Here is a 26,895-nt window from a genome sequence, read left to right as displayed (position 1 = left end):
GGCACTAGCATATGCAACTGCAGACCGCAGTCAAATTTCATAGCGGGAGAAGGCACGCTTCCACCCTCGGTCCAGGGACAGTCCCAAAACTGTCTACGATCGGCACCCCTTGGACCATCCGCCACCTCAAACACAGACACAAAATTTCGCACAAGGACGAAGAACAGTCCCGGACGCGCCCAAACTCGGTCAAAACGATCCGGAATCAATGATTTCGGTGCGTACCTTAAACTCTGCGAACGCAAATAGCCTCCCTAGGCACCTCCGCGCTCCATTGCTGAATGACATTAGCCCTGCAGGGTTTCTCTGGCGCCATACGCACCTACGTTCCTTTCAACCCATGAGATAACGACCACCGTTCACTTCGGAATGCATACGCTCTCGGTAAAGCTGTACGCAAGAGTCAGCTGAGAGAGAACACGTCTTTGGTCGGTTCGAGTGGTTTCTGTCGGACACGCGCAGACCGCTCGATTTCCTTGGCTGCTGTGTGGAGGCGGAGAACTTCCGAAATTCGTGGAGAAGTCGTCATACGAGGGGGTTGGTCCGAACTCTAGACACCCATCGCGAAGTTTCGTCTGAACGTCTGGATTCCGCGTAAGTTCTACACAAGCCCACTGTAATTGTAATTGATGTTGGAAAAGACAGCGAAAGCAGTGGACTGTTTGAAACTCACTGTCATGGCGACTGATCAAAGTGTAAGGAGTGAGCGGTGAGAATGCGCATGCGTTTTGCATGTTACCTGCAGTGGTCTCTTGAAAGTCGGCGAGTTTGCCTGTTGTGGCTCACTGCACGCCATAAACGGTGTGATGCACTCCTTCAGGCAGATAAACTTCTAGAAGCCATCGAATCATACCGATTCTTGATGGACGAGATCGACGAAAAAGCGAAGGCCAGCCGCCTTGAATGGTCTAACGGCAAGTCTAGAGTTCGTAATGTCGAGCAGGCTGTGATCCTTACCACCATTTCACTCAGTTTTCACAAAAAAAAGAATGCAGCGCGCTAGTTCTTACCAGGGGAGATGCTGCCCTCGCTGCAAGCGATTTTAAAAGGGCCATTGACCTCTACTCTGCAGCGATTGACCTAACTCCTCCATCTGATGCTGTCTTTGCAAAGCGTAGTCAGGCAAAGTTGGGGAAAATGATGTGGATGGAAGCACTTTTCGATGCGCAGAAGGTGCGATGCATTTATTGTTTCTTCACCTACACTCATCGTGATACACAGGTCATCCGACTCAATCCTTCATCTCATAGTGGGTGCAAGTTGAAACACGCAGCATTTCATGGCGCCCAACGCTATGATGAAGCTATTACGGCCTTTAAAACGATGCTCTCAAAATTGGATGATGCTCCTGACGCTGAGAAGCTACCAATGGCTAGGTAGCTGTTTGCTCATACCCGCATCGAGTACAGAAATTGAAAAGCCTGGCTCTGACGATCAATTCTCTTCCAATGATGGACTAGATTGCATCGCACTACCAAATATTGTTAGTACGCTGGTTGGAAATGCATGAGAGCTACATAGGCACCTGTAAATGTTGATCTCGCGCGATATCATCCTGCTTTGCGTTCATGCGTTGCGATGCTTGAGGCGAGTCTGAATTTCACATTCCTGCCTATAATCCTGACGATGCGCACTCATGATTATTTCCACTAGGAAGGTATGTTCACGCGTCTACCTTGCAATATTGAATTGATCTCTTTGACATATTTTATTTGCGCTATTGATCTACATGCAAAACTCATCCCTTTTCATTTGCGCTCACGATCAGCCTCAGGCGTATCTTCGAGTTCCGGAGGGCGCATTATGCAAAGAAATTTGGATTCAAAAACTACAAACTGCTGATATACAATACTGGTCATCATACATTTGTCGTACATATACGAAAATACGGAAACATTGCTAAGAGATAAAAGAAACAAGAGAAATTGTGCCTTCATGTTACAAAAGAAACAAAAGAAATGAGCAGTCCAACGTCTGTCGAGTACATATCGATAAAAGGAAGATGCGTCCATAAGTCACAGGCGGTCCATTGCATGATCTGCCAAGTAGATACCGGTAAGAGAAATACAAAACAAAAGAGATACATCGAGCCATTTACACGATGGCGAAGATAAGAGAAGAAACTTGAGATAGATGGATGGGAGCCGCGGGTGTGGCCTTCAACTCCAAATCGTGAGACAGGAAGGAGGCCGTCATCTTGTTGCGGTTGTGTCGGGATTCGGTCGTAGGGGACATCCGACATCGAAGACTGCAGAGATATCCAGGCGGCGCGGAGAGATAGATCGTGCGCGGCCAGCAGTGGCCTTCAACCTCGCGGGTATTGAAGCTCCAGGTCGTAGGGGACAACGAGGGAGGCCGGTGTAGGTCTTCGGTATTTGGTCGTAGGGGACCTGAGGAGTAGCGATGTGCATAGTAAAGATGTCAGTCTTGAATAATGTCGATCGAGATTCCTGGGTTGGACGTATTCTGGTGCAGAGGCGGGGTGGCAGGCGACAGCGCAGAGGTGAGTCCAAGCTGGGACATGGCAGCTGCCCAGCCGTCGACAAGAGCGGTTTGGTCGGCGAGGAGATCGTTGTGCAGTTGTTCAAGATGTTCTACTTTAGGTCAACAAACAAAGTGGACGTTACCAAGAATCACTCACGTATGATAGCAGTGTGTTCTACTTGTTGCTTAGCGTAAGCGCGTTCGATGCTGCCACGGACAGCAATCACGCGTGTGGATCTAGACGCATGCTAACAAAACAATGAGTGCGGCACTTTGTTTCACAAAGAATGTCCATACCTTGTCTCTGCCCGGGCGGAAGTTTCGATGCCGTTTCGTATCCGGGGGTTTCAGCTGAGGCGAGACAATCTGAGGCATAATGCTGCCGAGAGAGAGCGTTGTGTCTGTTTGAGTCGAAGCGTCCACAAGAAGCGAAATGTCGGTGGTCGTCAGGGGTCCGTCCTCTGGGATGATTGGCTGGAGGCTGAGCTGCGTCCGCTGACTCGGAGAGGGTCCCGTCAAGTCATCGATCGCGAATGCTTTCGTGACTGGGAGTATTGAGTCCCCACTGGAACAGTCGTCGTCGTCGTCCTATAAAAATTCAAACATTAAACGACAAAGCTGAGGCGACTGTACGACTTCATACCTGGGGACAAGTGCTTTCCTGAATGTCTGCGTCAGAGAGATCCCTCACGAAATCATTATCGTGGTCAACAAGAGTGGTATCAGAATCGATTGAGAGGCGCTTGGCGTTCTGAACAGGCGAGGGCGGCAGTATTGGCGTGCATAGTGTTGAACATGTAGACGGTGAAGTGCAGTAGTCGGAGTCATTTGCAATTGGGTTTGATGAAATTAACAGGCATGGCGTAGTGCTGCAAGATTCGGTTAAAATTGGGTTCGATGAAATTATTTTGATGCAGTAGAGATATCGGATACTTTCTTGCAGATGACTGAGATGAGAGGCGTATTGAACTCGGCCAAATTGTGCTTCGGAGGAGATTGAGCTTCTTTACTGAGGATTATCTGGGCGGTCCTGTGGGAAGCTAGAACTAGGGCCGCGACAGATATACATAATTCGGATATAACGAGGCCAGCGGTAATGCTCTCCGCTTTTTTGACGGCCTTGAACGTGCGATCCACCACAGTATGTTTGAAAAAGAAGGCTCCGAGGCACCCAGCGACGGTGACATGGGCGGCACTGTCGAAGATAGCGGAAATCATATTGTAAGGCGAGTTGAAGTTGAGAATAAGTCGTGAAGAAAGTAATGCACGTAAATCGAGGACAGGAAATGGGAGGTATAGCTCGCAGGCATGCTGTTCTTATACTCTGCCTTACGATTAAATCAGCACTGCCACGAAATAAACAAGCTCGATCGCAGCGCGTCTAGTCACGTGTATGAAAAATCAGTTTATGTCAGCATTGTGTCATCCAACGCTTACAATGGAATGGCCCAAACATGTTGAGAATGAGATCATGATGATTAAAAACTGCCATGTCTATGCGAAGATGAGCTTCAGTCATCGCTGCAAGGTGTTGTAGTACATTCGGCTTTGAAATTATATCAGACGCACACTTTTTAATCCTATTTATTATCTACAAGTTATTGCATTGTCCCAGCAACTCGAAGAAGCTTGCCTTGAATTTGGTGAACTTGGGCTCGTTTGATCTGTCAAAACGACTGCGGGAATTTAGAGCTTGTGTAGTTGTACAGAGGTAAAGGAACATACTGTTGTTCGAACGGCGAACTCGTGAAATGGAGTCTGGTCATACAACCATGTATCTCTTGCAAAGAGATAGGAGTTTGCTTTCGGGATAGTACGACTCTGGACAGTCCAAGACGAGGGGTACCTTGTACACTGGTACATACTCTCTGTCCCAATGTTCGTACAGTTCAGGGATAATAGCAGGCGGAATTCACTGTCTCGGCAAAGCCAAGATCCTCGAAGGCAAACCCACATTTCCCACCGCAGTGCTTGCGATACAACCATCATGAATCAGTAGATACTTAAAGTACCACGTGCAGAGAACAGACAATTGAGATGTGGGCTCCACATCTCAATGGGAAGCCAGGGTCAAAATACATGAAACGGCATATGCAGCGCGCTCGAAGTGAGTTCGAAATACTTTTGATCTTAATGGTCGATGAATATTCGAATTTGCGTACAAGCCCCGAAGTGCTGAGATGCACATCTAGATCTTACCACCAACTTACCACATTTACAGCACTTGTCCGCCATCAATCCTCCATGCGTGCGTGTGGTTCAGCGACTTTGCCGAACACTGAAAGTATCCGAAAAAAAAATTCGTGAGAAAGGAAAGTGCATACATACAATGTGTCTGCGCATGTAGAATCAAAATGAGGCAATGGAGACAAAGAGCGTGTGTGTGATGTGGATCCCTGAGATGCGCGCGAAATGGTGCATGGATTTCGCGTGTATTATGCATAACAGAGTGGAGAGACCGGGCCAAGTTCGGAAGAGGTGTGTTTAGTAATTGGTTTGAAGCCCAACTAATAAGAATTAGTACGTGGGAAATGGTGAGGTCTGCGAGGAGTGCAGCACCTCGAGTTGGAATGTTGACCATGAGAGCAGATGGTGCAGTCACTGCAGTGGCGGTGGTGGCATGACGACTCGACTCGATCAACATGTTGAGTAGAGTAAAATGCTTTGGCACACGCGCCTAATATTTGAACCTATAATTTAAATGGCAGCGATTTAGTTTTGTTATTACCGTTATGTTTTAAATCCATAAGAGCCTTGACGACATTGCCAGTATTGTGTTCTACACACATAAAAAAACTCGCCTGAGAACGATGACGAGGGGACTGAGTCTGAGTGAGAAACTAGGTGGGTCACGTAACCTCGCAACAATGGAAAATCTCGGAGTTGCGCTTGGTCATCAGGTAGTACTTCAACGTTTCAACAAACGTTGTCATTGCGTTGTCAGGTTCGAATTTAAACGTAGATCTGGAACCCTCGATCCAGTTTAAGGTCGAAAACGTTGAAATATTGCAATAAGCGAGGACCGAATTTTTCCAATTTCACCTGTGATCTAATCATGGTCTTTTGATAGGGTTGTATCACTGCGTCGAACGTCTTCCCCATGTGCTCTTGTCAAGCCCAAAATACTGTACCGCTTCAAGTTCGTCGCCATTATTTACGCAGTGTTATGGTTGCACAATACATGCCGTGTCGAAGCTCACTCAAGCTGCATCAGCCCCGTGTTACGGCCGGGCGATCATCAATTCGTCCATGTCGCATTGACAGTATCCCATAAATGCTGCATTGCATTTCTCACATGCCACGTAAAGCGGAAGCGTCGCTGTGCTCGTTGGCAGTACAATTGCATGCTTCGACCATATAAGTTTCCTGGGTCATCCATGGTACATTAGCGAGGTTCCCACTCTTCTATTCAACATGCAGTCGTTCTCGATCCTGCTCCGCACAGTTCTCCTCGTCACGGTGACTTCTGTATCGGCTTCAAGTTTCTTTAGCGTTCCCCTGACAAAGATTGCGCCTCCGAACTCACACCTTGCGGGATTACCAGATGCTGATCGTGCACGTGCTGCTGTTCTAAAGAGTTTTACTTCTGGTGGTCCCAAAAATGTTCCTGCATCCAATCTCGCATATTCCCAGTATACAACCAGTGTTGGCGTTGGCAGCCCTCCGACGTACTATAATTTGATTGTTGACACTGGTAGCTCCAATACTTTTGTTGGGTAAGACCTGATTGGTTATTCCCTCAGGCTAATTCTCATTTTATCTCAAGAACTGGGACGCCATATGTCAAAACCTCGACCAGTATCTTCACTCATGAGAAGGTCAACGTCACTTACGGCACTGGTTACTTTCGTGGCTTGGAGTGTAGGTCTTTGGGCTGCTAGGGAACGATAACATCTGAAAATTCCACCTTCAGATCTCGACCGAGTGACGCTCGCTCCAGGTTTGGTCATCAAGAACCAGTCCATCGGTGATGCTCTTTCCTATGCCGACTTCGGTGGCGTCGATGGCATCGTCGGGGTGGGCCCCGTCGGTCTGACTGAGGGTTCACTCTCAACAAATGTCAATGAGCTGGTTCCCACTGTTATGGACAACGCCCTCTCACAGGGTTTGATTACAAAGGAAATATTAGGTGTCTCTTTCGCACCTGCAACGAGTGACAATGACACTAGTAAGAGAGGTCGTGTGGTACATTTGAAGGTGACCTAATTCAGGTGCAGATGGAGCCCTCACTTATGGAGGGATTGATTCATCCTTGGTGAGCCCAAAAAGTATGACCTAAATCATGGTTCTGAATTTGATCCAGTACACCGGCGAAATCACTTATATACCTGTCACTGCAACTTTCCCTGCTAGCGCCTTCTGGGGCATCAATATCACCCATGCAACGTACGGCTCCGCGACGACCATTATCCCAAGGTCAACTGCTGGGATCGTCGATACTGGTACCACTCGTGGGGCCTTATTTTCCATCCACATGCATGCATTCTGACATATCTATAGTGATCCTCCTCGCTGATGACCTCTTCGAGTCCTACTTGAAAGCCATTCCTGGTGCCAAGCTCGACGAAACCGGGGGCCTCATGTCCATCCCTGAAACCTCTGTCCCAAAGATCCAACCGTTGAATTTTACTATCGGCGGCACCGTCTTCAGTCTTGACGCTGCAGCACAACTCATTCCGATTAATCAGAATGCTGCATGGAGCTTGTCAACAAGCCTGCGGTACGGTATTGTGTCGAACCTGGGGGCTAACAGCGGCGAAGGGTTAGATTTCATCATCGGGCAGAAGTTCATGGAGAGGTACTATGCTGTGAGTTGTTGAATCGCGAGGTGATCATGTAGTCCGGGTATTGATTGAATTGCAGGTTTTCGATACGGATAACAATCGGGTTGGCTTGGCTTATACGTGAGTTTTTCCCTTTGTATCTAATTTTCTCTTCCGGCTAAGAAGTTTGAAAGTAAACATACATTTACCACGTGAACTTCTTAATCCGAGTGCCTTTTTAAAGGTGTTCCTTTTGCTTCGATTGATCACAATTCACTGCGCCACTCCTCAGGGCTTGGATTTCATTGCAACTTTTAGGATGCAATTATGTGGTGCTTATGAGTGCTATGACTGACAGATATGGGTACGTAGTCTCGTATCCACACTAGGAAATCCTAACTGGGCATGAGAGTAAAAATATAAGCGACACTTAAAGCTCAAGGCAAGTGAGCGCATCGTAGCGGTGTGTTTTCAATAGACGATGCTCCTTTTGGCTTTTTGACCTTTCTTTCACCTGGGTACTCTTTTCTTCGCGCGTCGTAGTCCAAGCATCGCCTTCAAGACACTTAAAGACCGCAACCTGGCTCGCACCGCCTAGCTCTTCATCTCCGCTCCACTTATCTTTCTCCTGTGCACAGCCAATAATCGTCGTATCCACGTCATATGCCCATTCCTGCTCAATGCCAGCACACCACTACTGGAACTCCTCGACCGTCATTCAAATTTGTGGTCGTGGTACCTGAACATTCTGTCTGTGCATTTCGTAAAATCGGGGAAGCCAGTGACGGTGTTCATCAAGCCAGGAGGGTGGAAACGCGCGTTGAAGCTGTACGACGGGATCGTCACGTACACGTTCAAGATCTGTCAGACGTCTCAGAATCAAAGCGTGACTTAAACACAACCAACTATGACCCAAATGCCGAGAGAAAAGACCTTTGGTGAGTACTAATACATGACCGATACTAAATAGTACTCGAGACCAGCACGACATTGGAAAGAAAAGGAGGAGTTCCGTAAACCTTGACTAAGTACAAGCGTGCGTACGCAACCGCGGGTCCCGTGACCGAAACGCGAAAAGTGAGGGCGAAGTCAGCAAGAATCACTTTTGGGAGACGTTGGACGCTTGAAATGAAAAGTACCAGAAAAAAAATCGATGATTGACATACACCTCTGTGCCAACGATACATTCTGCATCGACAAAAGCTGGGCTGAAGATCTCGAGCCCACCGTGCCAGATGTTTACTTCGAGTGGTTCCTATCGCACGTATGATGCATTTGCGGCGGCGGCGGAGGTGTCTTCGATCGCGGATGCAAGTGCGTGAGATGAGATATTGAGGCTGGTGATGCGCATTGGGTAGAGGTTGAGATCATCCGGATAGAGTGCGGTTGAAGTCGCGTCGCTGCTGATACGCTAGGGTCGGAAGAGGTAAAGCAAAGTGTGAGTTGGCAAAGCACTGGCCGCTGGAGCTGACTTTCCCACATCCGATGTCTATGATCTCGGTAGGAGATGATACTGATGAAGATTAAAGAGGAATGCTAAATCCACTGTGATCATTGTACTCCAGTGTTTGGAAACAATGATTTCTTACATGTGTTGACAACAGGAAACACGATAATGATGTACCAGTTAGCGCAGAGCCAGTAGAGTCCAGTCTTGGTCTCTGAACGATCGATCTGAACGGTCAGCTTTTGTCACAGCCACCAGATATAGCTCGCGCCGGCTATTGTATTCTTCAGGGCAGGTCTAATATATCCTCAGTCATTCCAGATCGTCAATGTCGTGCTTCGTAACTGGACTTTCAGTTAGCCTATCCGAGTTAGCAAAATGTCCATACATTGCAATTTGCGTCCCCTAGGCCCTTTGGCTTGATCATTGTTTCTGACAGCGACTTGATGCAGCTAGCAATGATGACCACTTAAACTTCTTGGATCGCACCAACCTTTTTCACTGTTCTCGTGTACTCTCAAGACATTCGATCATGAGATTATATTGTGGCTTTCTGTGGTGTGCCCTCAACCTGAGTTCATCTTAGGAGCGATGACATCTGGCCCAACTCCGGCCCAAGGCAACAAACTGGAAATTACAAATTGAAGCCGAAATTTCGTGTACATATCCTGTAGGTATATAGTCTCAAAGTCTGCAATATCGAACTCACAGGTTGGGCGTGTCTATGACTGAATGCTACATGCAAAATCGTCAGAATGCTTTAATCAACAAGGTGGGAGGACGCACGGAATTGATCATATGCCAATATGCACGAACACTATGCGCTGGTCCAAGGGTATTATAACGTCTTCATCACAAGCCAACGACTGGACCGTTCGGTGCAGCGCCCAGGCAGCTCGTTTGGAATTCATTGGACCATCCCCGCACAAGTTTTTGTAGAATGCCTTGACTAAGTGCTGCACGGTACTATCGGTGACCTTCCACATTGTCCCCACGACGCTGTTAACCCCGGAAAATTGCAGGCCAGCCGCTAGGTGTATCACTTCGTCGGGCGTATCAAAGTCACCGACTGCGGTCTCACAGGCTGAAAGAAATGCAAATTCATGCCGAGACAGATCCATTTGCGTGATATCGAGGAGCGAAAGCGGCTGATCGCGCATAAGAAAGGCTGATTTGAAGGGTTCGTCAAATCTCTGTGTCCCGTGACACGCGAAATGGAGCCAAGTATTGTCCCGCAACGCACACAGTGCTCTCGATTTCGTGGCATCAACGCTGGTAACCTTAGAGAAGGAAACAGTAGGGGGAGGGGGCAAAAGTCCCCGCACCAACTCCAGCTCAGGTTCCACAGCATCCAAAGTGGATGAGGCACCGGCTGGGAAATCCTGACCAATGGCCACGAAGGGCACAGACAAGGACCTCTCATGACTTCTGCGAGCCTTGATCAGCGCGGTGAGCGATGGCGTGTATGAAGAGATATACTGCTGCGAAACGGACTTTCCCTTTGCCCTGTACTCGCCAGCAGCATGTAATGGCAAGAAATTGAAGAGAGACGTTGGGCACCACCATATCCGGGAACCTGGTCGTGCGATTCCACCCAGACTTTCGACCACCGGGCCGACCACACCGTCCCACAACTCTCTCAAAGCTTTTATCAGCGCTGTTTGGTTCCCTTTAGGACCGGCCTCTTTTTGAACTGCCTCTCGGAGTTCTGGTACTAATTTGACGAGTTTCTGCCAATCGGTAGGAAGTTGAATGCCAGTCGGAGGTTGCTTGTGCGGGATGATAATGGCGTAGCACAACGACCTACTTGCGATGAGCACGATGATAGGCCCATCACGAGCTGCATCTTGAAGATCGGGGAATAAGGGGGGAAGGAGGAAGCGGGAAAAGCCCTCGATCTTCCGGATCTCTTCGACAGCTCTATTCCACTCCCCCACTAGACGTCTGTACCGGTTTTCCTCTGCTTCTCTATCGACTCTCGAGTTTCCTTCCGAATAGTTTGCAGGAGGTTTATCGAGAAGGGAGCCGAGGTCTCTGAATTTCTTCATCAAGGCTACTGCATGATCGCCATGAGTCTGAAGGCTGTCAAGAGGGGTGCGTAGTCGTGTCATCTGGGTCCAGATGATAGTCCTGCCTTGTTCCAACAACTCGACAGCGCGACACACATCACCACTACGAAGAGCACAGCATGCAGCATCAACGGCAAGTGTACTTGGAAAGTCCTTCATGATATTGTGACGAGACGATACTGAAGATGTTGTAGACATATAAGCGTCCAGAAGTTGCATGGAAGTTGCATATGCCGCCAGTTCAGTGGGATGTGAATGTCGAGAAGCTTCATCAACCCAACGCAGGCTTGTTCGCAGGCGGGATAGCAAGCCTCCAGGGACGATATTTGCTGCTGCCTTGAAATGATACATGGCAGCATTCAGACTATCAGTGTCTTCACCTGCTACAGTATCGCCAAGGCTTGAACGATGGAACGACAAACAAACGCTAGCCAGCGACCAATGCGCTAGTAATTGACGGGGATCATGTTGCATCATTAGAGCCAATGCACAGTGTAGGTTCTCTCGCGACTCCTCGAGGTCTTCTCTATTACCTCGGTGCTCAAAGCGGGAGGAGAGTTGATTCGCAAAGTTATTCAATGACGTGGACCGATATGTGTGACCGACTGGGAGCAAGGCCAGTGCTTCCCTCTGAAGTGCGATAGCCTCATCCGAGTCTTCGTCGTTGCCTCGGTGGTTGAAGCGGGAGGAGAGTCCAATCGCGAGGTTATTTAATGATCCGGACCGATCTGCGTGACCGACCGGGAGCAAGGCCAGCGCTTCCCTGTGAAGTGCGATAGCCTCATCCAAGTCTTCGTCATTGCCTCGGTGCTGGAAGCGGGAGGAGAGTTGAAGAGCGAGGTTATTTAATGATCCGGACCGATCTGTGTGACCGACCGGGTGCAAGACCAGCGCTTCCCTGTGAAGTGCGATAGCTTGATCCAAGTCCTCGTCGTTGTCTCGGTGCTGGAAGCGGGAGGAGAGTTCAATCGCGAGGTTATTTAAAGATCCGGACCGATCTGTGTGACCGACCGGGCGCAAAGCCAGCGCTTCTCTGTGAAGTACGATAGCCTCATCCAAGTCTTCGTCGTTGCCTCGGTGGTCAAAGCGGGAGGAGAGTTGAGTCGCGAGGTTATTTAATGACGTGGACCGATTTGTGTGACCGACCGGGTGCAAGGCCAGCGCTTCCCTGTGAAGTGCAATAGCCTGATCCAAGTCTTCGTCGTTGCCTCGGTGCACAAAGCGGGAGGAGAGTCGAGCCGCGAGGTTATTTAATGACGTGGACCGATCTGTGTGACCGACCGGGCGCAAGGCCAGCGCTTCCCTGTGAAGTGCGATAGCCTGATCCAAGTCTTCGCCGTTGCCTCGGTGGTCAAAGCGAGAGGAGAGTTGATTCGCGAGGTTATTTAATGACGTGGACCGATTTGTGTGACCGACCGGGCGCAAGGCCAGTGCTTCCCTGTGAAGTGCGATAGCCTCATCCAAGTCCTCGCCGTTGCCTCGGTGCTCAAAGCGGGAAGAGAGTTGATACGCGAGGTTATTGAATGACATGGACCGATCTGTGCGACCGACCGGGCACAAGGCCAGCGCTTCCCTATGAAGTGCAATAGCCTGATCCAAGTCTTCGTCATTGCCTCGGTGCTCAAAGCGAGAGGAGAGTTGATTCGCAAGGTTATTTAATGACGCAGACCGATTTGTGTGACCGACCGGGTGCAAGGCCAGCGCTTCCCTGTGAAGTGCGATAGCCTGATCCAAGTCTTCGTCGTTGCCTCGGTGCTTGAAGCGGGAGGAGAGTTGAGCCGCGAGGTTATTTAATGACATGGACCGATTTGTGTGACCGACCGGGCGCAAGGCCAGTGCTTCCCTGTGAAGTGCGATAGCCTCATCCAAGTCTTCGTCATTGCCTCGATGCTTGAAGCGGGAGGAGAGTTCAATTGCGAGATTATTTAATGACATGGACCGATTTGTGTGACCGACCGGGTGCAAGGCCAGCGCTTCCCTATGAAGTGCGATAGCCTGATCCAAGTCTTCGTCATTGCCTCGGTGCTCAAAGCGAGAGGAGAGTTGATTCGCAAGGTTATTTAATGACGCAGACCGATTTGTGTGACCGACCGGGAGCAAGGCCAGCGCTTCCCTGTGAAGTGCGATAGCCTGATCCAAGTCTTCGTCGTTGCCTCGGTGCTTGAAGCGGAAGAAGAGTTTGTTCGCGAGGTTATTTAATGACGCAGACCGATTTGTGTGACCGACCGGGTGCAAGGCCAGCGCTTCCCTCTGAAGTGCGATAGCCTGATCCAAGTCTTCGTCGTTGCCTCGGTGCTGGAAGCGGGAGGAGAGTTGAAGAGCGAGGTTATTTAATGACGTGGACCGATTTGTGTGACCGACCGGGTGCAAGGCCAGCGCTTCCCTCTGAAGTGCGATAGCCTGATCCAAGTCTTCGCCGTTGCCTCGGTGGTCAAAGCGGGAGGAGAGTTCAATCGCGAGGTTATTTAAAGATCCGGACCGATCTGTGTGACCGACCGGGCGCAAGGCCAGCGCTTCCCTCTGAAGTGCGATAGCCTGATCCAAGTCTTTGCCATTGCCTCGACGCTCGAAGCGAGTTTGCAGCATCACAGCCAGATCACATAGCAATTGCCCTTGGTAAGCATGTCCGGTATTGTAGTATCCCAGTGCATCATAATAAAGGGATATCACTTCATCTAAGGCAAGGGGTTCATCTCTCTCCAAACACCGCCGTCCTCGACGAGTAAGCTGATTTAACGATGACGGAAGTATGGGCGCGGCAGGCCGCTCCTGCTGGAGATCATTTGCATCTATGCTTCCAGCAGAATGCAGAGCGATTGTTTCTATTGCAATCAAAGCTGCTCTGTGAATGTGACTGTTGACGTGACAGACATCAAGCACTTCGCGCAGTAACTCTTCAGCTGTGTCGGCATCTGTTTGAGATCCCCGCCCTGCGAAGCGAGAGAGCATAGAAATGGCAAGATGGAGTTGCGTGGTGGGTCGGTCTGGATGACCAGTGGGATACAAATCAAGTGCGTCTTGAAAAAGAGAAATAGGTATGTCGAGGTCGAGGTATCTTCCGTTGGCTTGGCAACTAATGAACTTCGCGGTAGCTAGATTGAAGATTACTGCAGGGCGGTAGGGATGATCCACAGGGCAGAGATCCGAGGCGCGTTTGAAGTGATTTATGGATTGGGTGAGATCACCATTGTTCTGCGTCCTGCGGTATCGTGCGAAAAGACGATGTCCGGCATTCGTCCTTTGTGCTAACACATCCATATCGCGACATGTAAGCTACAGATTGCAGCGATCAGCATCAGAATTCCAGACTACATTGATCACTCACGGTAGTAAGGGGACAAAGAAATCCGCCGTCGTTTTGATCAGAAAGCCGCTGCTCCACCATCATGAACAGTGAAGTACAGGCGGATACGACTTCTCCTTGCTTCGGTTGGAATTTTATGGCTGTGATAGTCGTTAGCATCCGTCAGGCGTTATTTCCAATGGACAATACTGACGATGAGACCTTTCGCTGCGATCCAGTAATTCTCCAACAGAGATCTCGAATGTGCGGAGGAGTTCTCCGTGACAGAGCATGAGACCCAATTCGAATGATGCATACACGCTGACTCGAGCTTTAGAAGATGGCTCGCACGGCCTCGAGTCTTTCTCAATACCTGCAAGACAAATGGGGTCGAAGACCACTTACAGAAGAATGCGCTCGTGCCATTCGACGGACAGCTTGATCCACGTATGCAGATTTATTGCTTGTCCGATATTCAGCACCGTCAACCTTGACTACCACATGGAAGCCAGCGGGAATCCGTCGGAGACCAAGAGCGAGATCGGTTGCGCGAATGGCTTGAGGGAAATCGTCAATACGAGCTGGATAAAGATAGATGATACATACAAGTAATGACGACTCGTTGCACTCCACTGAGGTGTATCTCTCCCGAGTCCTGTGTGTGTTCTGAGTGGCTTGGCTCCTCATCCATGACTGGGAGAGCATCATCGAGTGGATCCGAAACGGAATCTGTCATGGGAAATCATGGGCACCACGTGCTGAGTGAAGGTAGATGATACATACTGTTGATGGCGACTTGTGTCTCTCCTGAATCCTGGGGTTGTTCTGGTTGGCCCGGCTCCTCGCCTAAGGCTTGGAGGCTATGATCGAGCGGGTCTGGCACGGAGTCTGTCGCGAAACAAAACAAGAGATTAAAGACGAAATGAAGTGCCGCCAGGAGTGCTTTGGAAAACGTCGGTAAGTAGTAAATGAAGATAGGTGTGACACGTACCATTGACGACAACTTGTAGCGTTTCACTGATCATAAGGTTTCTATGTCCTGTGTTCTGGGGGTGTTCTGGGTGACCGAGGCCCTCTTCCAAGGCTGAAGGGGAGTCATTGAAATGGCTAGGAACGTATCTTGACATGTGACCAAAGGATGGATTTCGACTAACACTTGAGAATAGGATGTGTGCTGGAGGTCACGAAAATACTGCAGAACCTGTGAGGTCTCGATGGCTTATAAGTGAGGGGATCACGGCATGCATTTGGCATCCACACCCTGCCACAGCGCTGATGATGTCAATAGGACATAAGTGACTCGTAAATATGATTTCGCGCCACGCATAACTTGTGCATCATTTGCAGTGGGCGTCAGATTTGTGCAACAGAAGCACGTTGTAACCTGTATGGTGCGATATTGATTAAAGCACGTGAAACGAAAAGGCTACCGGGGCAAGGCATTCCATACTTTCGCAAGAATTCGAATACTGCGAAGCCGCAATGCCTGGATGTGACTACCCTTAAGCTTGACAGGCTGTCCTGGTAGAGAATATGTAGCACGAGAAGGAACGTCTTTTGCTGCAAGGAGTACACGTGCCAATCAAGGATAGCCACATTTGAGTAAGTCGATGCGGCCGTATACCAATTATTATGCAATAGAAGCTGCACCGCCAGCTTACAGGATACCAGCAGGCATTATGTAATCACACTGTCTAGTGCTTCCGAGTCACTTAGTTTCTAACTTTGCGATGCCAGGTTCAAAGTTTCTGACGATATCCACGAACAGGCTATTAATTTCTTTTCCTGGTGCACCCGCCAAAAAAGGGTGTCACGGTTCAAATGTTCACCACCGAATAGCATCACACGACCTGTGCACTCTGAGATCCGCTCGCAGTAGGAGTTCTGAGATAAGTGGGTGTATCTCTGGTGTCGTTATAGTAGCTGGTTCCTGCAAAATATAGACGGTGTACTAATCCACATTCCCACTAGGCTACCCTATGAAGTGTGAGTCAACGAAAGCCATCAAGTGCATGATGGATTCGGTATGGCACGTTTTAGATCAGTTTGCATTGCAGTGGCAGGTGTATGACACGGCGAGTTATTAAGTTATCCTCTCGAGTTCTTCAAATCTCTAACTTTCTGATGGTATGAGAACAGAATGTTGCCGCCTTCAGCCATTGTGCGCCTGAGCATTATTTTCTCTCTGTCCTATTTCAGCGCTCTTTTTATCTTGGGTGATGCATCTTACATCAATCACCGAATCTCAACCAGGACGTATCTGATGAAACCTGGTGCCTCACTGCCGCACTAACTCCATGATCTAAATCAACTATTATGCGCTCACCATTTTTGGCATCCTGATGATACGACAGCCCAAGGAGATGAGACATTGAGATACGTGCTCGCAGAGAGGTATCGGTAGCCAGGGTAGGATGTGATGCTTCCTATGAATCTCCCCTATTTGTGATGGCTGACTTCTCTGGTCTGGCATCATGCCGATGGCAATGCAGCACGGCGAAGAGAGATGGAACCACAGCTTTTTTGATGATTGTGCCATGATTAGTATGTGTCAAACATATGAGGCAGTACTTGGATGCATTAATGGACTGATGCACGTGTGGCAAAGACATCGAAAATAGCGTTGGAAACGAGGCGACAGTTCTTGATATTGGTCAATCTTCTGCGGTGTTCGAGTGATTCCATTATATCGCGACCCACATCTATTATGAACCACTACTTCTTTCGGTATCGTTTTGGTGATCTAAGCGCTGGGTGGTAGTATAACTAGCACAAATGCCGTTGTCATCTGTCAACCGATTCTGTATCTCACTCACACATTCTCTCCCAATATGACCATAGTCTCAAATGATCCCACTTGGTGGCCGACCATCAATGCAAATCGTGTTTCCAGCTATCTCGTAGGTTCGTAAACAGGGTCGAATGTTAAAGTTGACTCAATCTAACCTTGGCTACGTTTCCGCAGTTGCCGCCTTTGTTGGAGTGACGTATGATTGGGGTGAGCATGATGATATCAAAGGACTGCTGACATCTTACAAGTATTTTCAGCACTTACATCTGGACAAGAGGTATGTCAATGCTACGACCAGAGCAGCCATCTCGCTAAGAATGGTTTTATAGGTCGAATTAATTTGGGTAAGCAGAGTCTCATTTTAAGGCAACACACATGAAAATACACTTAATTACAGAGGCAACGTTGGTCGCTAATGACAGTTCTGTACCTCAGCGTATGTAGCTTGCTTGTCGCAATTGCTATGTTGTGCTGACTTGAAAGTATTCTAGGCGCGCTACCTTGGAATCTTAGTTACTGCGTATGTTCGGAAGGCTAAACACTCGATGTCGTGTTGATCGTCTATCTCTCATACTCAGCCTGAATGTGCTGGGTATGTCTCCTTAGTACATTCACTGTTTTTGCTTCTTCTGACCAATAGCATACAGGCAGTGTTCCGACCATCTTGCTGACAGACACAGTGAGTCTTCTGCACAGATGCCTACCATTCCCCTCTAATTAACCGTGGTGCCTTGTAGCAGTGGGTGTATTTGTTTACTAACTTGCTGGTTCACTAGTGACCGCCACGCTATACTGCCACAGATGTGAGTCTGTTTGGAGTGTGCCACCCGAGACTGGCCATTGACTGCATTCATCAGGCCGGATTATGTACGTTGTATGGGATTGGACGAATGTTTCTGTATTTGCAATGCTGTGGGGTGAGCTCGGCTTTTGCGAGACCTCAGTGATACTGACTTGACTGAAACATGCTGCAAGTCATCATCATCACTCGGTTGCATGCCATGTATCAACGATCCAGGAAGATCCTGGTATATCTCACTGTCACCTTCCTGGCTGTCAACATTTTCAACGCAGTGGCCATCATAATGACCACGGTGCATACTTCAGGGGGTACGCTTGATTGTCGATGAAAATAAACGTGCATGAGGCTCATTGATAGATACCAGAGGAGTTTATTCTCTCCGGCACTTATCAGTGCCAGATTAACTATGCGGAAGATATCTCACTTCTGAATTCCATTACTTGGATACTCGGAATTGTGTGGGAGGTTCTCGCACTATGTCTTGCAGTTTGGATTGCCGTCAAACACTTCCGTGAACTGCGACGTCATTCGGAAGGAGGGATTATCACGGACTGTTTCTCGGTGTTGATCAAAACTCACATGGTTTACTTTGCGAGGTAAGCTCATATTGTGATCATGGTTCCCTTTTTCGCTGAAGGATGGGACGTGGTAGCTTTGTTGTTGTTTCTTGCTTCCATCTCATCGTCGAGTTATCTCCAACAATCTTACTAGCGGTATGTCAATCTTTCCCTGAACTCAGCATGCGACCATGATTCATCATTTTTATAGGACCAAACTTCCCTAAAAGCTCAGGTTCTCACTGGCCTGCTTCAGATTTTGACAGTCGTGCTGGCGTTTGTGCTGGGACCACGCCTGATCCTTGACGTTCGAGAATACTACGCTAAGCTCGTGGCCGACGCCGACGCAGCATCTGCTATGACCTCAATCGCTTTCCAGGAGCGCGTGCATGTATCGACTAGCAGTAGTGTGTGACACACGACATGTTAATGGATGTCTAGTGCTCTGCGGCAGGAAGCAGTAAAATCCGTGTTTTGTCTCCATTCTAACCCTCGTCGCATTACTTGTGTAATTAATTATTGGTTTCATGACGTAGATTTCGATGAGACATTAGTGGGTCTGGGCAATATTTTCGTCGTAGTATTTTTTGCTATAGGCGCTGACATGGACAATGTTTCAACCAACATCCTGGATAGCCTTACTGTAGTAGCAGTGTACTGAACAAGGTCGAGGAGCGAGAGATGCTCATAGGCGATGCTGCCGGAACGCTAGGGCGCAAGTTCGAGTTCCAATTGGCTCTTTTCATTCCCGAGGACAACTCGTGACTTGCCTCTTGTTGTATCCGAAACACTATGGGGCTGCGAATGAGTTGTAGAACGTTTTGACAGTTTATTTCCTCGTCGTTGCAATACGGGAGACTCGGACACTGCAGTGAATTCTGCATCTTGGCAACATCAGGCTCAGACTCTGGCTCGGTCTCGGAATCGTCTTGACTTGAAAGCACAGTGGTTGTAGACAATGTGCTGTGCACTGCGCTTGGCTCAACGTGACCACTGTATTGAGTCTTGAAATTAATACCCAAAGTCTGCAAGACGGTAATCAGTTCAGAGTAGGCTCAGATTACGAAGTTCGAGTGACTTACAAGGGTGCACGATAAAAGTGAGACATTGCATTTCAATAGCACCGAGAAACGTGCAGTGTAATAGCGCGCTAGGAAAAGTGGATGCGTTCGAGGGTGGCTGGCCATCGGCGTGTCGATACTAGCAGCTTCAGTTAAACGCGTCGAAGAATGAGTCTGACGAACGACATCCGAGTCCAAGTCGACTCGGAGTACTGTAGAGATACGCACTTACCTTCGTCACAGCGTCACACGTCCTTCGAATCAAAGCTATTTCGTGTGACTGTCACACAAAGTTGAATGCGTCGAAGGTAAATTGTGACATACGGTAAAACATGAAAAAAACGCGTAAACTAAGGTCAATGTTTCCAAAAATTTCTGTATTGCGTATTTTCCATGCGTCTGCGCTTCCCGCGACCAAAGTTTTCTTCGTCACCCTCGGTGGCGGAAGCTGCAAGCTCTTGATCATATCCTTCTGCCTCGTTGCAAGCCAGCAGGTTGCCAGAATCATCAGTACCATAGCCTCGGGGACTGACCCCCCTGATGTGATGTGATGTGATGTGAAGTAGAACCGCATCAACAGGAATATCACAAGGATCAAGCTCAACGTCTGCAGCTTGCGCAAATGGTGGCTCAACCTCGTCTAGTGCCGACGGCTCAGTCACGGTGGAGACGAAGCTATTTCTGAGGTGTCACAGGTCACACCCGTCTTCGAATCTTCGAAGCTAAGACATGTTTGGTCACACCTGGATGACGTCGAAGGTAAGTGCGTATCTCTACAGTAGTTTGGAGGTGACAGCGGACAGGGATTTGGTGGTTTTTGCTATCTTGGAAATGATATCCTATGGAGAGGCTATTAGGGAGGTTGGGATTATGTGAACTGTAGCCTAGTAGTTGAGTGCTGAGTGGGCTGCATTGAATTTTTTTTTTTTTTTTTTTTTGATCCAATTTTTGTCCATTGAGAGATATACTCTATGTAGGACAGTACTGTCTAGTCAGGGAGCCCCATGCTCCGTCCCTTCGTTACATCCCCAAATGCCCTGGTGTAAGGCGTACCCCACCAGTCCGCCGTTCCCGCCGGCCGTTTTAGATGGGCGATGTGGTACACTATGGGATGACTATAAGTAAGATTGCTTGTGTAGAGGCTATCGGTAAACGTATAACGCATGCTCGGTCGCTTTCGCGAGCCAAACAGAGATCAGTTGGAGTGTGCAGTAAGAGTAAGGTGGATATAAGAATCGAGGAGACATAGAAGCTGGGGTGCGCTTCCTAGATGGACTGAGAGACAGGTGGTCCAAGGTGTCGGGGAGTCCTATATCCGCGTCTTGCTGGCTGAATCCCCAAGGTGAGACCGAAGATCTCGTGTAGGCGAGCTGTTAGGGTTGAGATTAGGGGAGGATATGATATTATGGAGGGAGTCAAGTGACAGTAGAGTAGTAGCTGGATATTAGGGTGCGTCAGAAAGGTCAGGTTTTAGGTAGCGAGATTTCACCTAGCGTGGATTTTAATCGACGAGTTTGGTTAACATATCGGACAAGGATGACAATGGCTTCTGGGTCGGTTAGGATGTGCGATAACGAGGTGGATTTCCGTCCCAGGGCCTGGGACATGACTTGACGAGCTGCGAGATAATGCGGGCATTCAAATAGATAGTGAGGGACAGTTTCATCAATATATGGGCAATGAGGACAGTCAGGAGAGTCGGTTTTCGTGAGTCGGAACAGGTGTTGGTTGAGTGGTAGGTGACGGGTGCGTAGGCCAATGATGAGACCGGTGAGACGTTTAGAGAATGACGAGGTGAGCTTGAGAAATGAGCGTTTGATGGCAGAGGGGTCTATATGTTGGATATGTTGGAAGCGGGGGGAGGTGGACCATAGGTCGGCCCACTTGGCGTGCGTGTGTTCTCGATAGGCTTGCTTGATAGCTGAGAGGCTGAGCGGCAGTGTATTGTTGCAAAGGTATTTGGGGAGAAGCTCACGAGGGCTATTGCGGTTCCTTCCCTCAGCCGCTACTTTCGCTGCTTTGTCTGCCTCCTCATTCCTGTGTACCCCCTCATGTCCTGGGACCCAGCGGAGCGTTAGTTTGAGACCTGGGTTTGCGCGTTTGATCTTTCGTAGGAGATTCTGAAATTTCATTGCTAGATATGAACCTGGATTAGAGTAAAAGCTCTCACCGGATAAGATGGCTGCCTGGTTGTCGACGGAGATGGAGATAGGGAACGTGAGATCTCGTTCAGTGGCGATCAGTTTGGTGGCTAGGGTCAGGCCGACCATTTCGGCTTCAAATACAGTGTGATCTTCGTTCTTGCCTAGGTAATAGCGCAGAGTGCGTGGGGTTTTGCCTGCACGGAATAGAATGGCTGCGGCGCCTATATGGCCATCATGTCCGGAGCCGTCGCTGAAAACTTGAATGTCGTCTGGTAGGTCGTGATGTTCGTTGATAGCGTCTTCGCGGGAGGCAGCAATGTGCGTATCATAGAGATTGGAGGAGGTGGGTGCACGACGAGCTGGGATGAGGGTTTCAATGTCGGAGGGGTTGATTTGGTAAAATCAGGTGAGACGATGGAGGGAGGAGCGATGGGACGAAACATAACGACTAGCGGCGGTTCTGACTGCAGTGTAGAGAGGATGAGTATCAGGGTGTGCGGACATTCGGATGATAGCCCGATGGCACGTGTTCTGGAGCAATAGGGCCATCGGCAGGAGATTAGCATGTACTTCGAGCACGTCAGTAGCAGTGCTGCGCATAGCCCCGGTCATGGCAATGGCAGCGATGCGCTGGATAGAGGTGAGTTTTTTGGCCACTCCTAGGGATCCTCGCTGCAGGGTGCTAGTGCCTTCACGATATGCTGGTGTAAACCAAAGGTCAGCCGCGTATAGCATCTTGGGGACGGCGGTGGCTTGGTAAAGCTGCCTCATGAGACGAAGTGGGATGCCTTTAGACATGGTGGAAAGTCGTCGAAGCTGTAGAACATAAGCTAATCCCTTGGCCAGCGCGTTGTCAACCTGAGCTTTCCATCTTAACTCCTGATCGAGAATGACACCTAAGAAACGATGAGTGGGAGAAGGACGAATAATGGCACCTCGGAGATGCAACACAGGGCGCTCTCTTTGTCTGTTCATGGAGAAATCAATCAGTGCGAATTTGTTAGTCTCGAATTTTGAGTTGTGGTCTCGTGACCAGTCGAAGGCCCCATTCCGTCGTTCGAGCATGTCCTTGAGGACGCAGTGAGTCTCATGGAAATCCTTACCTATGGCCACTAGGGCCGTGTCGTCTACAAAAGCAAGGGTTAGTTCGGTAAGGGACGCACGTCCATGTCGGGGTTTCGCGATGTCTACAAGATCAGCACTATATATAATATATAAAATCATTGAAAGGGGATCGCCCTGTCCTATACCATTATTGATGTCGATCCAGTCTGAAGTGTACCCGTCGAAGTGTAGCTGCGTCTTGCGGTCCGTGAGGACCTGCTCCGTGAAGTCGACCAATGCTGAGGGCAAGCGTCGATTCCGCATGTTGTGTAACAGCCATTTGGTGACCACGTTCGGGAAGGCCCCCTCGATGTCTAAGAATAGCACCGAGGCAACTTTATGAGAACGCCACACATTTTTGATGGTGTGTTCCAGAAGGTGAAGAGAGTCGGTAGTGGATCTTCCTGGTCAGCCACCGAAATGGGTGTTCGGCAGAAGGTGATGGTGTTCTAATAAGTACGTCAGCTGTTCGGCAACCACGGCGGTAAGGAGCTTGCATGTGGTGTTAAGGAGGGCGATGGGACAATAGGCTTTAGGGACTGTGTAATTCGGTTTGCCGGGTTTCCGAAGTACAACCGTTGTGAATGTCTTCCAAGGGGCATAATATGTGTTGTAATTGAAGACGGCATTAAAAAGATGAACTAGGTATGGAGTCAGTATGTCAGAACAGTTCTTGAATACAATATTGCGGATGCCATCAGGCCCCGGGGCCTTATACCCGCTGAGTTTCGAGATGGCGCGAGTTATCTGGTCATGTGAGATGGGAGAGTGGGGGGCTACGGGGTCAGGGTAAATGAAGTCAGTAGGGATTGAATCAGTAAGAGGAGGAGGAGGGAAGAAGGCTTCGGCGATGACAGCACTCTTTTCGGCATTAGTGGTAACCTCGAAATTGGTGCCGTCTGGTCTCTTGGCGATAAGGGAGGGTATGCGCGATTTCCCCCCATCGCTCGGGGGTAGCGGAAACGTAGCGGTTAGCGGTCCAAAGATCGTTACCCTCGATATCCTCTAACCACTCCTCCCAGTGCTGTTTCTTGGTGGCGGCAATTTCATCAGCGTAACGGTTTTTGAGGGCCTTGTATTCCCGGTGGCATGGATGGTCTTGAAGGCCACGCATCTGGTGGGACTTGCGACTGAGTTTCGCGACTTGCTTGCGCAAGTCGGAGAGGGTACGGGTCCACCACCGCTTGGAGTGTGGGCAGGGTTTGGCCAATGGGACGCAGGCTTCAGCGGTGGACGTGATGGCTCGTGTGACAATTCTGGCCATTTGCTGGAATTCCGCCTCCGAGGCGAGCGGTAGTGGAGGGGTGGATGCGAGCGTGGCGCTGAGGGCTTCTCTAAATGCTTCCCAATCGACCTTGTGCCAATTGGGACGAGGGACGTCATCCTGACGAGCGACTGCAAGTTCGAGTGTTAATAAAATAGGGAGGTGATCCGTTTTAGGGCCCCGTTTTGCTGGCTCGGTATTGCAGGTGATGACGGCATCGAGAGTGCCTTCAGTGCTGAGGACGTTGTCAGGGCGAGTCCAATTGCCAGTGGCATTGGCTTGGAGGGTGGGGATGCCGCACGGAAGTAACTGTAGCATACCATAATCAGCGATCAGGTCAATAAGGGGTTGAGAGAAACAATAATTAAATAGATGGCGATTACGAATATCTTCCCACATGGGGTGGTGGCAATTGAAATCGCCAAGCCAGAGCATTTGGTCGTCCGCCTTTGGTCGGAGTAGGGCAATATTCTGGCCAAGAAAGGCCTCCAGGGCGATTAGGGTGTTTTGGTGGGTACAGTCGTTGTAAATGTTCAAAATGGTGCATACACCGAATTCCCCGGTCATTTGCACAATTACCACATCAGATGATGGGAACGGGATCTGCCGCCATGTGTTCGTGTCGAGCAATGTGTTGACAAAGGTGATTGCACGTGATTTTTCCTGCGGGTGTGTGAGATGGTTAGTGGGGTATAGTACATGCCAGCGGTGGCTGGCGCGGGTGTTGCGAAGATAATTGATATATGGTTCCTGAATAATTAAAAGGTTGTAGTTAGTGATATCCCGGCTGTTCATTAGTGATTCCTGAGCCGCTAGTGACGCGTTCAGGTTCTGCTGCCATATATTAAGACAATTCGGGGTGGGGATAGGTTGTTCAGACATCAAGGAGGGGAGAGTTGGGGCTGGCGGTAGGAGTCGCATAGGTAGACGTCAAAGAGGGAGAGGGGGATGTCAATGATGCCGATGATGGGGTGGATGGTGATGTGGAGGCGATGGCGGAAGGAGGCGAAGACGTTGAGGGGGTTGATGGTGTCAGAGTGGTGATGGGAGTTGGAGTAACCGGAGAGGTCGAGATAATTGAGGAGGACGAGGCAGGCTCAGGCGTTTGTGGAGGGTTGACGCGTTTGAAGGGGAGAGTGGTTTGCAGGTTGGGCAAGGGCTGGATTGTATCATCTGCGGGTGGTGGGGAGCTGGATTTCGCATTGCAGGGGGATACAGAGCGAGAGGGTGGTGTGTTTGATGGCCTAGGAGGGGTAGTGGACGGGAGCCAGGAGGAGCTGGTAGGGAAGAAGGGGAGTTTGTTCTCTGGATATTGTTCATCCAGAGTTTTGCAGCGACGGATGAACTCCGGACATTTGCGACTCCAACTGGTGTGACTTTGGCTCTTGCAACTCACGCAGCATTCAGTTCGGAACGCGTTGCATTGTGCGGTCCTATGACGGCCGCTGCAGGTGCCGCAGATATCGTGGGGGGAGGAGCAGTTGCGAGCCATGTGTCCGAACTTTTGGCATTTGGCGCAACGGAGGGGTTCCTTATGGTCCTTGTTGACGGCATAACGATGGGCATCAATACAGATGCCCTCCTTGAGGATGTTGTTAGCAGTTTCGACATCCTTGACCTGAAGGAGTGCGAAGGCAGTGCGTTGCTCTCTTGTGCGACGCTGGGGAGGCTTAATCCATCGGATGGATGCTATCGAGTTGGGAGGGAGATGGTTCTCAGCTTCAATGTGACGAGGGAAGTCGTCACGTTCGATCTCGTAAGTGATCAGCAGAAATTGTATCACGATGGAGAAGGTCCTGTCCCGAATGCATGCTGTCGAGTCTAAGTGGGATTCGAGCAGTATACAGCCTGTAGGGCCCTTAAGCCAGCCCGCCAAGTTCTCATTGTCGAGTTCCACTATCAGGCCTCCATTGTGGAGACGCTGAACTGCACGGACTGTTCCTGTGGGAGTTCCCTCGCTGCGAATGTCAAGGAGGATGTCGGAAAGTCGTTTGGCGATAAAGGCATTGGTGGTGTCTGCAGGGAAGAGGGAGTGTCCTGATGTTGGGTCGAGCAGGATTTGTTTGGCGCGAATGGACGCTCTAGCTACCGCTTGGTCGATGGAGGGGGGAATATTGGCAGCCGCTACTGAACTGTAGGTGGGGAGGGCTGGGATGGGTGCTGTTGGCTGCGTGATAGTGGGAAGGGGCTGGGATAGTTGAGTCGTGAGGTTGTTGAGACGGTCCTGGGTGAATTCGAGGGATGGTGTGAGAAGCTTGTAGGAGTTGTTACAGTCCTCAATGGACTCATAGAGAGTGTCCACTGCGTCCTCGATGCGTTCAGCTGCTGTTTTGAGATCATTCCTTTCTTCCTCTTTCTCCCGTTCCATGGTGTCGTGAAGTTGCTTCGAGTGGTCAAATGTTGTCTTTAGGGCCTCTGCGGTGGTGTGTATGGACGCTACTTGGGGGGCAATTGCTGCTATGACGTTATTGACGATGTTGGCCGAAAGAGAATCCGCGAGTTGTTCGGCTGCGATTTTTGCGACCACTTCTGCAATTTCTGAGGCAGCGTGCTGTTTGAGAATGAAAGCCACAGCCCGGATGGCATTGGTGACGGCGAGCGGGATAGGTTTGGCCATTTGGGTGACTTGAAAAAGGACTCCCGCCAGATGAAGTGGGGAGAGGGGTTCGTCAGCCTGGCGAAGGAGGACACTAGTTAGATACTTCTCTGCCGATTCCAAACCTGTCACAGCTCCTGGTAATGCCTCGATATCCTCTTGCGACATCTGATTCCTTGGGGTAGTGGTGTTGCGAATGGTTGTATTAGTTAAGGTAGCCAGTTGGCCCTTTTTCTCTGGTGCTTTACTGGGCGCCATATGCTAAAAAGTTAGTATCCAGAAGTTGTTTTTTGGGTTTTTTGAGGGGTTTTGAGGAGAAATAGGTTCGATTGGTGACGCCGTTGGGCGACGTAGGCACCGTTGGGCACGATGTCCTGGTGTGGTGTCTGGGGTCCTGATTCGGGGTGCCACTTAGTGTGGGACTAAGAGGCGCTTGCTGCATTGAATATGGCAAGTGAGTCCCGCGCTATCGTGGTTCGGAGTACCGACAGTACTGTCATATCATTTCAAGCGCACTCCCAGCGAGTTTT

General features: G+C 49.5%; 5 protein-coding genes across 5 annotated transcripts; 2 read left to right on the top strand and 3 right to left on the bottom strand.

Annotated features, from left to right (window-relative positions):
• Positions 1-2,240: 2,240 nt before the first annotated feature.
• On the bottom strand, positions 2,241-3,775 carry EDB93DRAFT_1155729 (uncharacterized protein). Its single transcript, XM_041449868.1, has 5 exons — positions 3,418-3,775; positions 3,136-3,235; positions 2,782-3,020; positions 2,642-2,732; positions 2,241-2,597 (listed from the first exon to the last, which is right to left on the bottom strand). Exons 1-5 carry the CDS (start codon positions 3,700-3,702, stop codon positions 2,422-2,424), a joined length of 891 nt encoding a protein of 296 aa, XP_041306171.1. The 5' UTR covers positions 3,703-3,775; the 3' UTR covers positions 2,241-2,421.
• A 1,924-nt stretch (positions 3,776-5,699) lies between these two features.
• EDB93DRAFT_581546 (acid protease) lies at positions 5,700-7,687 on the top strand. Its single transcript, XM_041456769.1, has 8 exons — positions 5,700-6,200; positions 6,251-6,345; positions 6,398-6,652; positions 6,702-6,739; positions 6,788-6,935; positions 6,985-7,292; positions 7,348-7,388; positions 7,442-7,687. The coding sequence occupies exons 1-8, from the start codon at positions 5,899-5,901 to the stop codon at positions 7,461-7,463; spliced, it is 1,209 nt and encodes a 402-aa protein (XP_041306170.1). The 5' UTR covers positions 5,700-5,898; the 3' UTR covers positions 7,464-7,687.
• Positions 7,644-8,928, bottom strand: EDB93DRAFT_1155708 (uncharacterized protein). Its single transcript, XM_041449867.1, has 2 exons — positions 8,269-8,928; positions 7,644-8,110 (listed from the first exon to the last, which is right to left on the bottom strand). Exons 1-2 carry the CDS (start codon positions 8,432-8,434, stop codon positions 7,962-7,964), a joined length of 315 nt encoding a protein of 104 aa, XP_041306169.1. The 5' UTR covers positions 8,435-8,928; the 3' UTR covers positions 7,644-7,961.
• Positions 8,929-9,488: 560 nt separating this feature from the next.
• EDB93DRAFT_1088152 (TPR-like protein) lies at positions 9,489-14,021 on the bottom strand (the record flags this gene model as incomplete). The annotated part of the gene is made up of 3 exons (XM_041446108.1): positions 9,489-11,095; positions 11,255-13,458; positions 13,657-14,021. 3 exons carry the CDS (start codon positions 14,019-14,021, stop codon positions 9,489-9,491), a joined length of 4,176 nt encoding a protein of 1,391 aa, XP_041306168.1.
• Positions 14,022-16,877: 2,856 nt separating this feature from the next.
• Positions 16,878-18,611, top strand: EDB93DRAFT_1251961 (uncharacterized protein; the record flags this gene model as incomplete). Its single annotated transcript, XM_041453226.1, has 13 exons — positions 16,878-16,950; positions 17,012-17,044; positions 17,095-17,114; positions 17,167-17,181; positions 17,235-17,273; positions 17,329-17,357; positions 17,416-17,429; positions 17,614-17,640; positions 17,695-17,754; positions 17,813-17,947; positions 18,004-18,235; positions 18,292-18,352; positions 18,408-18,611. 13 exons carry the CDS (start codon positions 16,878-16,880, stop codon positions 18,609-18,611), a joined length of 942 nt encoding a protein of 313 aa, XP_041306167.1.
• Positions 18,612-26,895: the final 8,284 nt, after the last annotated feature.

Source organism: Suillus bovinus (assembly GCF_016758785.1).
Source record: "Suillus bovinus strain UH-Sbo-P2 chromosome Unknown EDB93scaffold_41, whole genome shotgun sequence".
Classification (NCBI taxonomy): Eukaryota; Fungi; Basidiomycota; class Agaricomycetes; order Boletales; family Suillaceae; genus Suillus; species Suillus bovinus.
The sequence above is the reverse complement of the archived record's forward strand: the minus strand, read 5'-3'. Positions and strand labels throughout refer to the sequence as shown.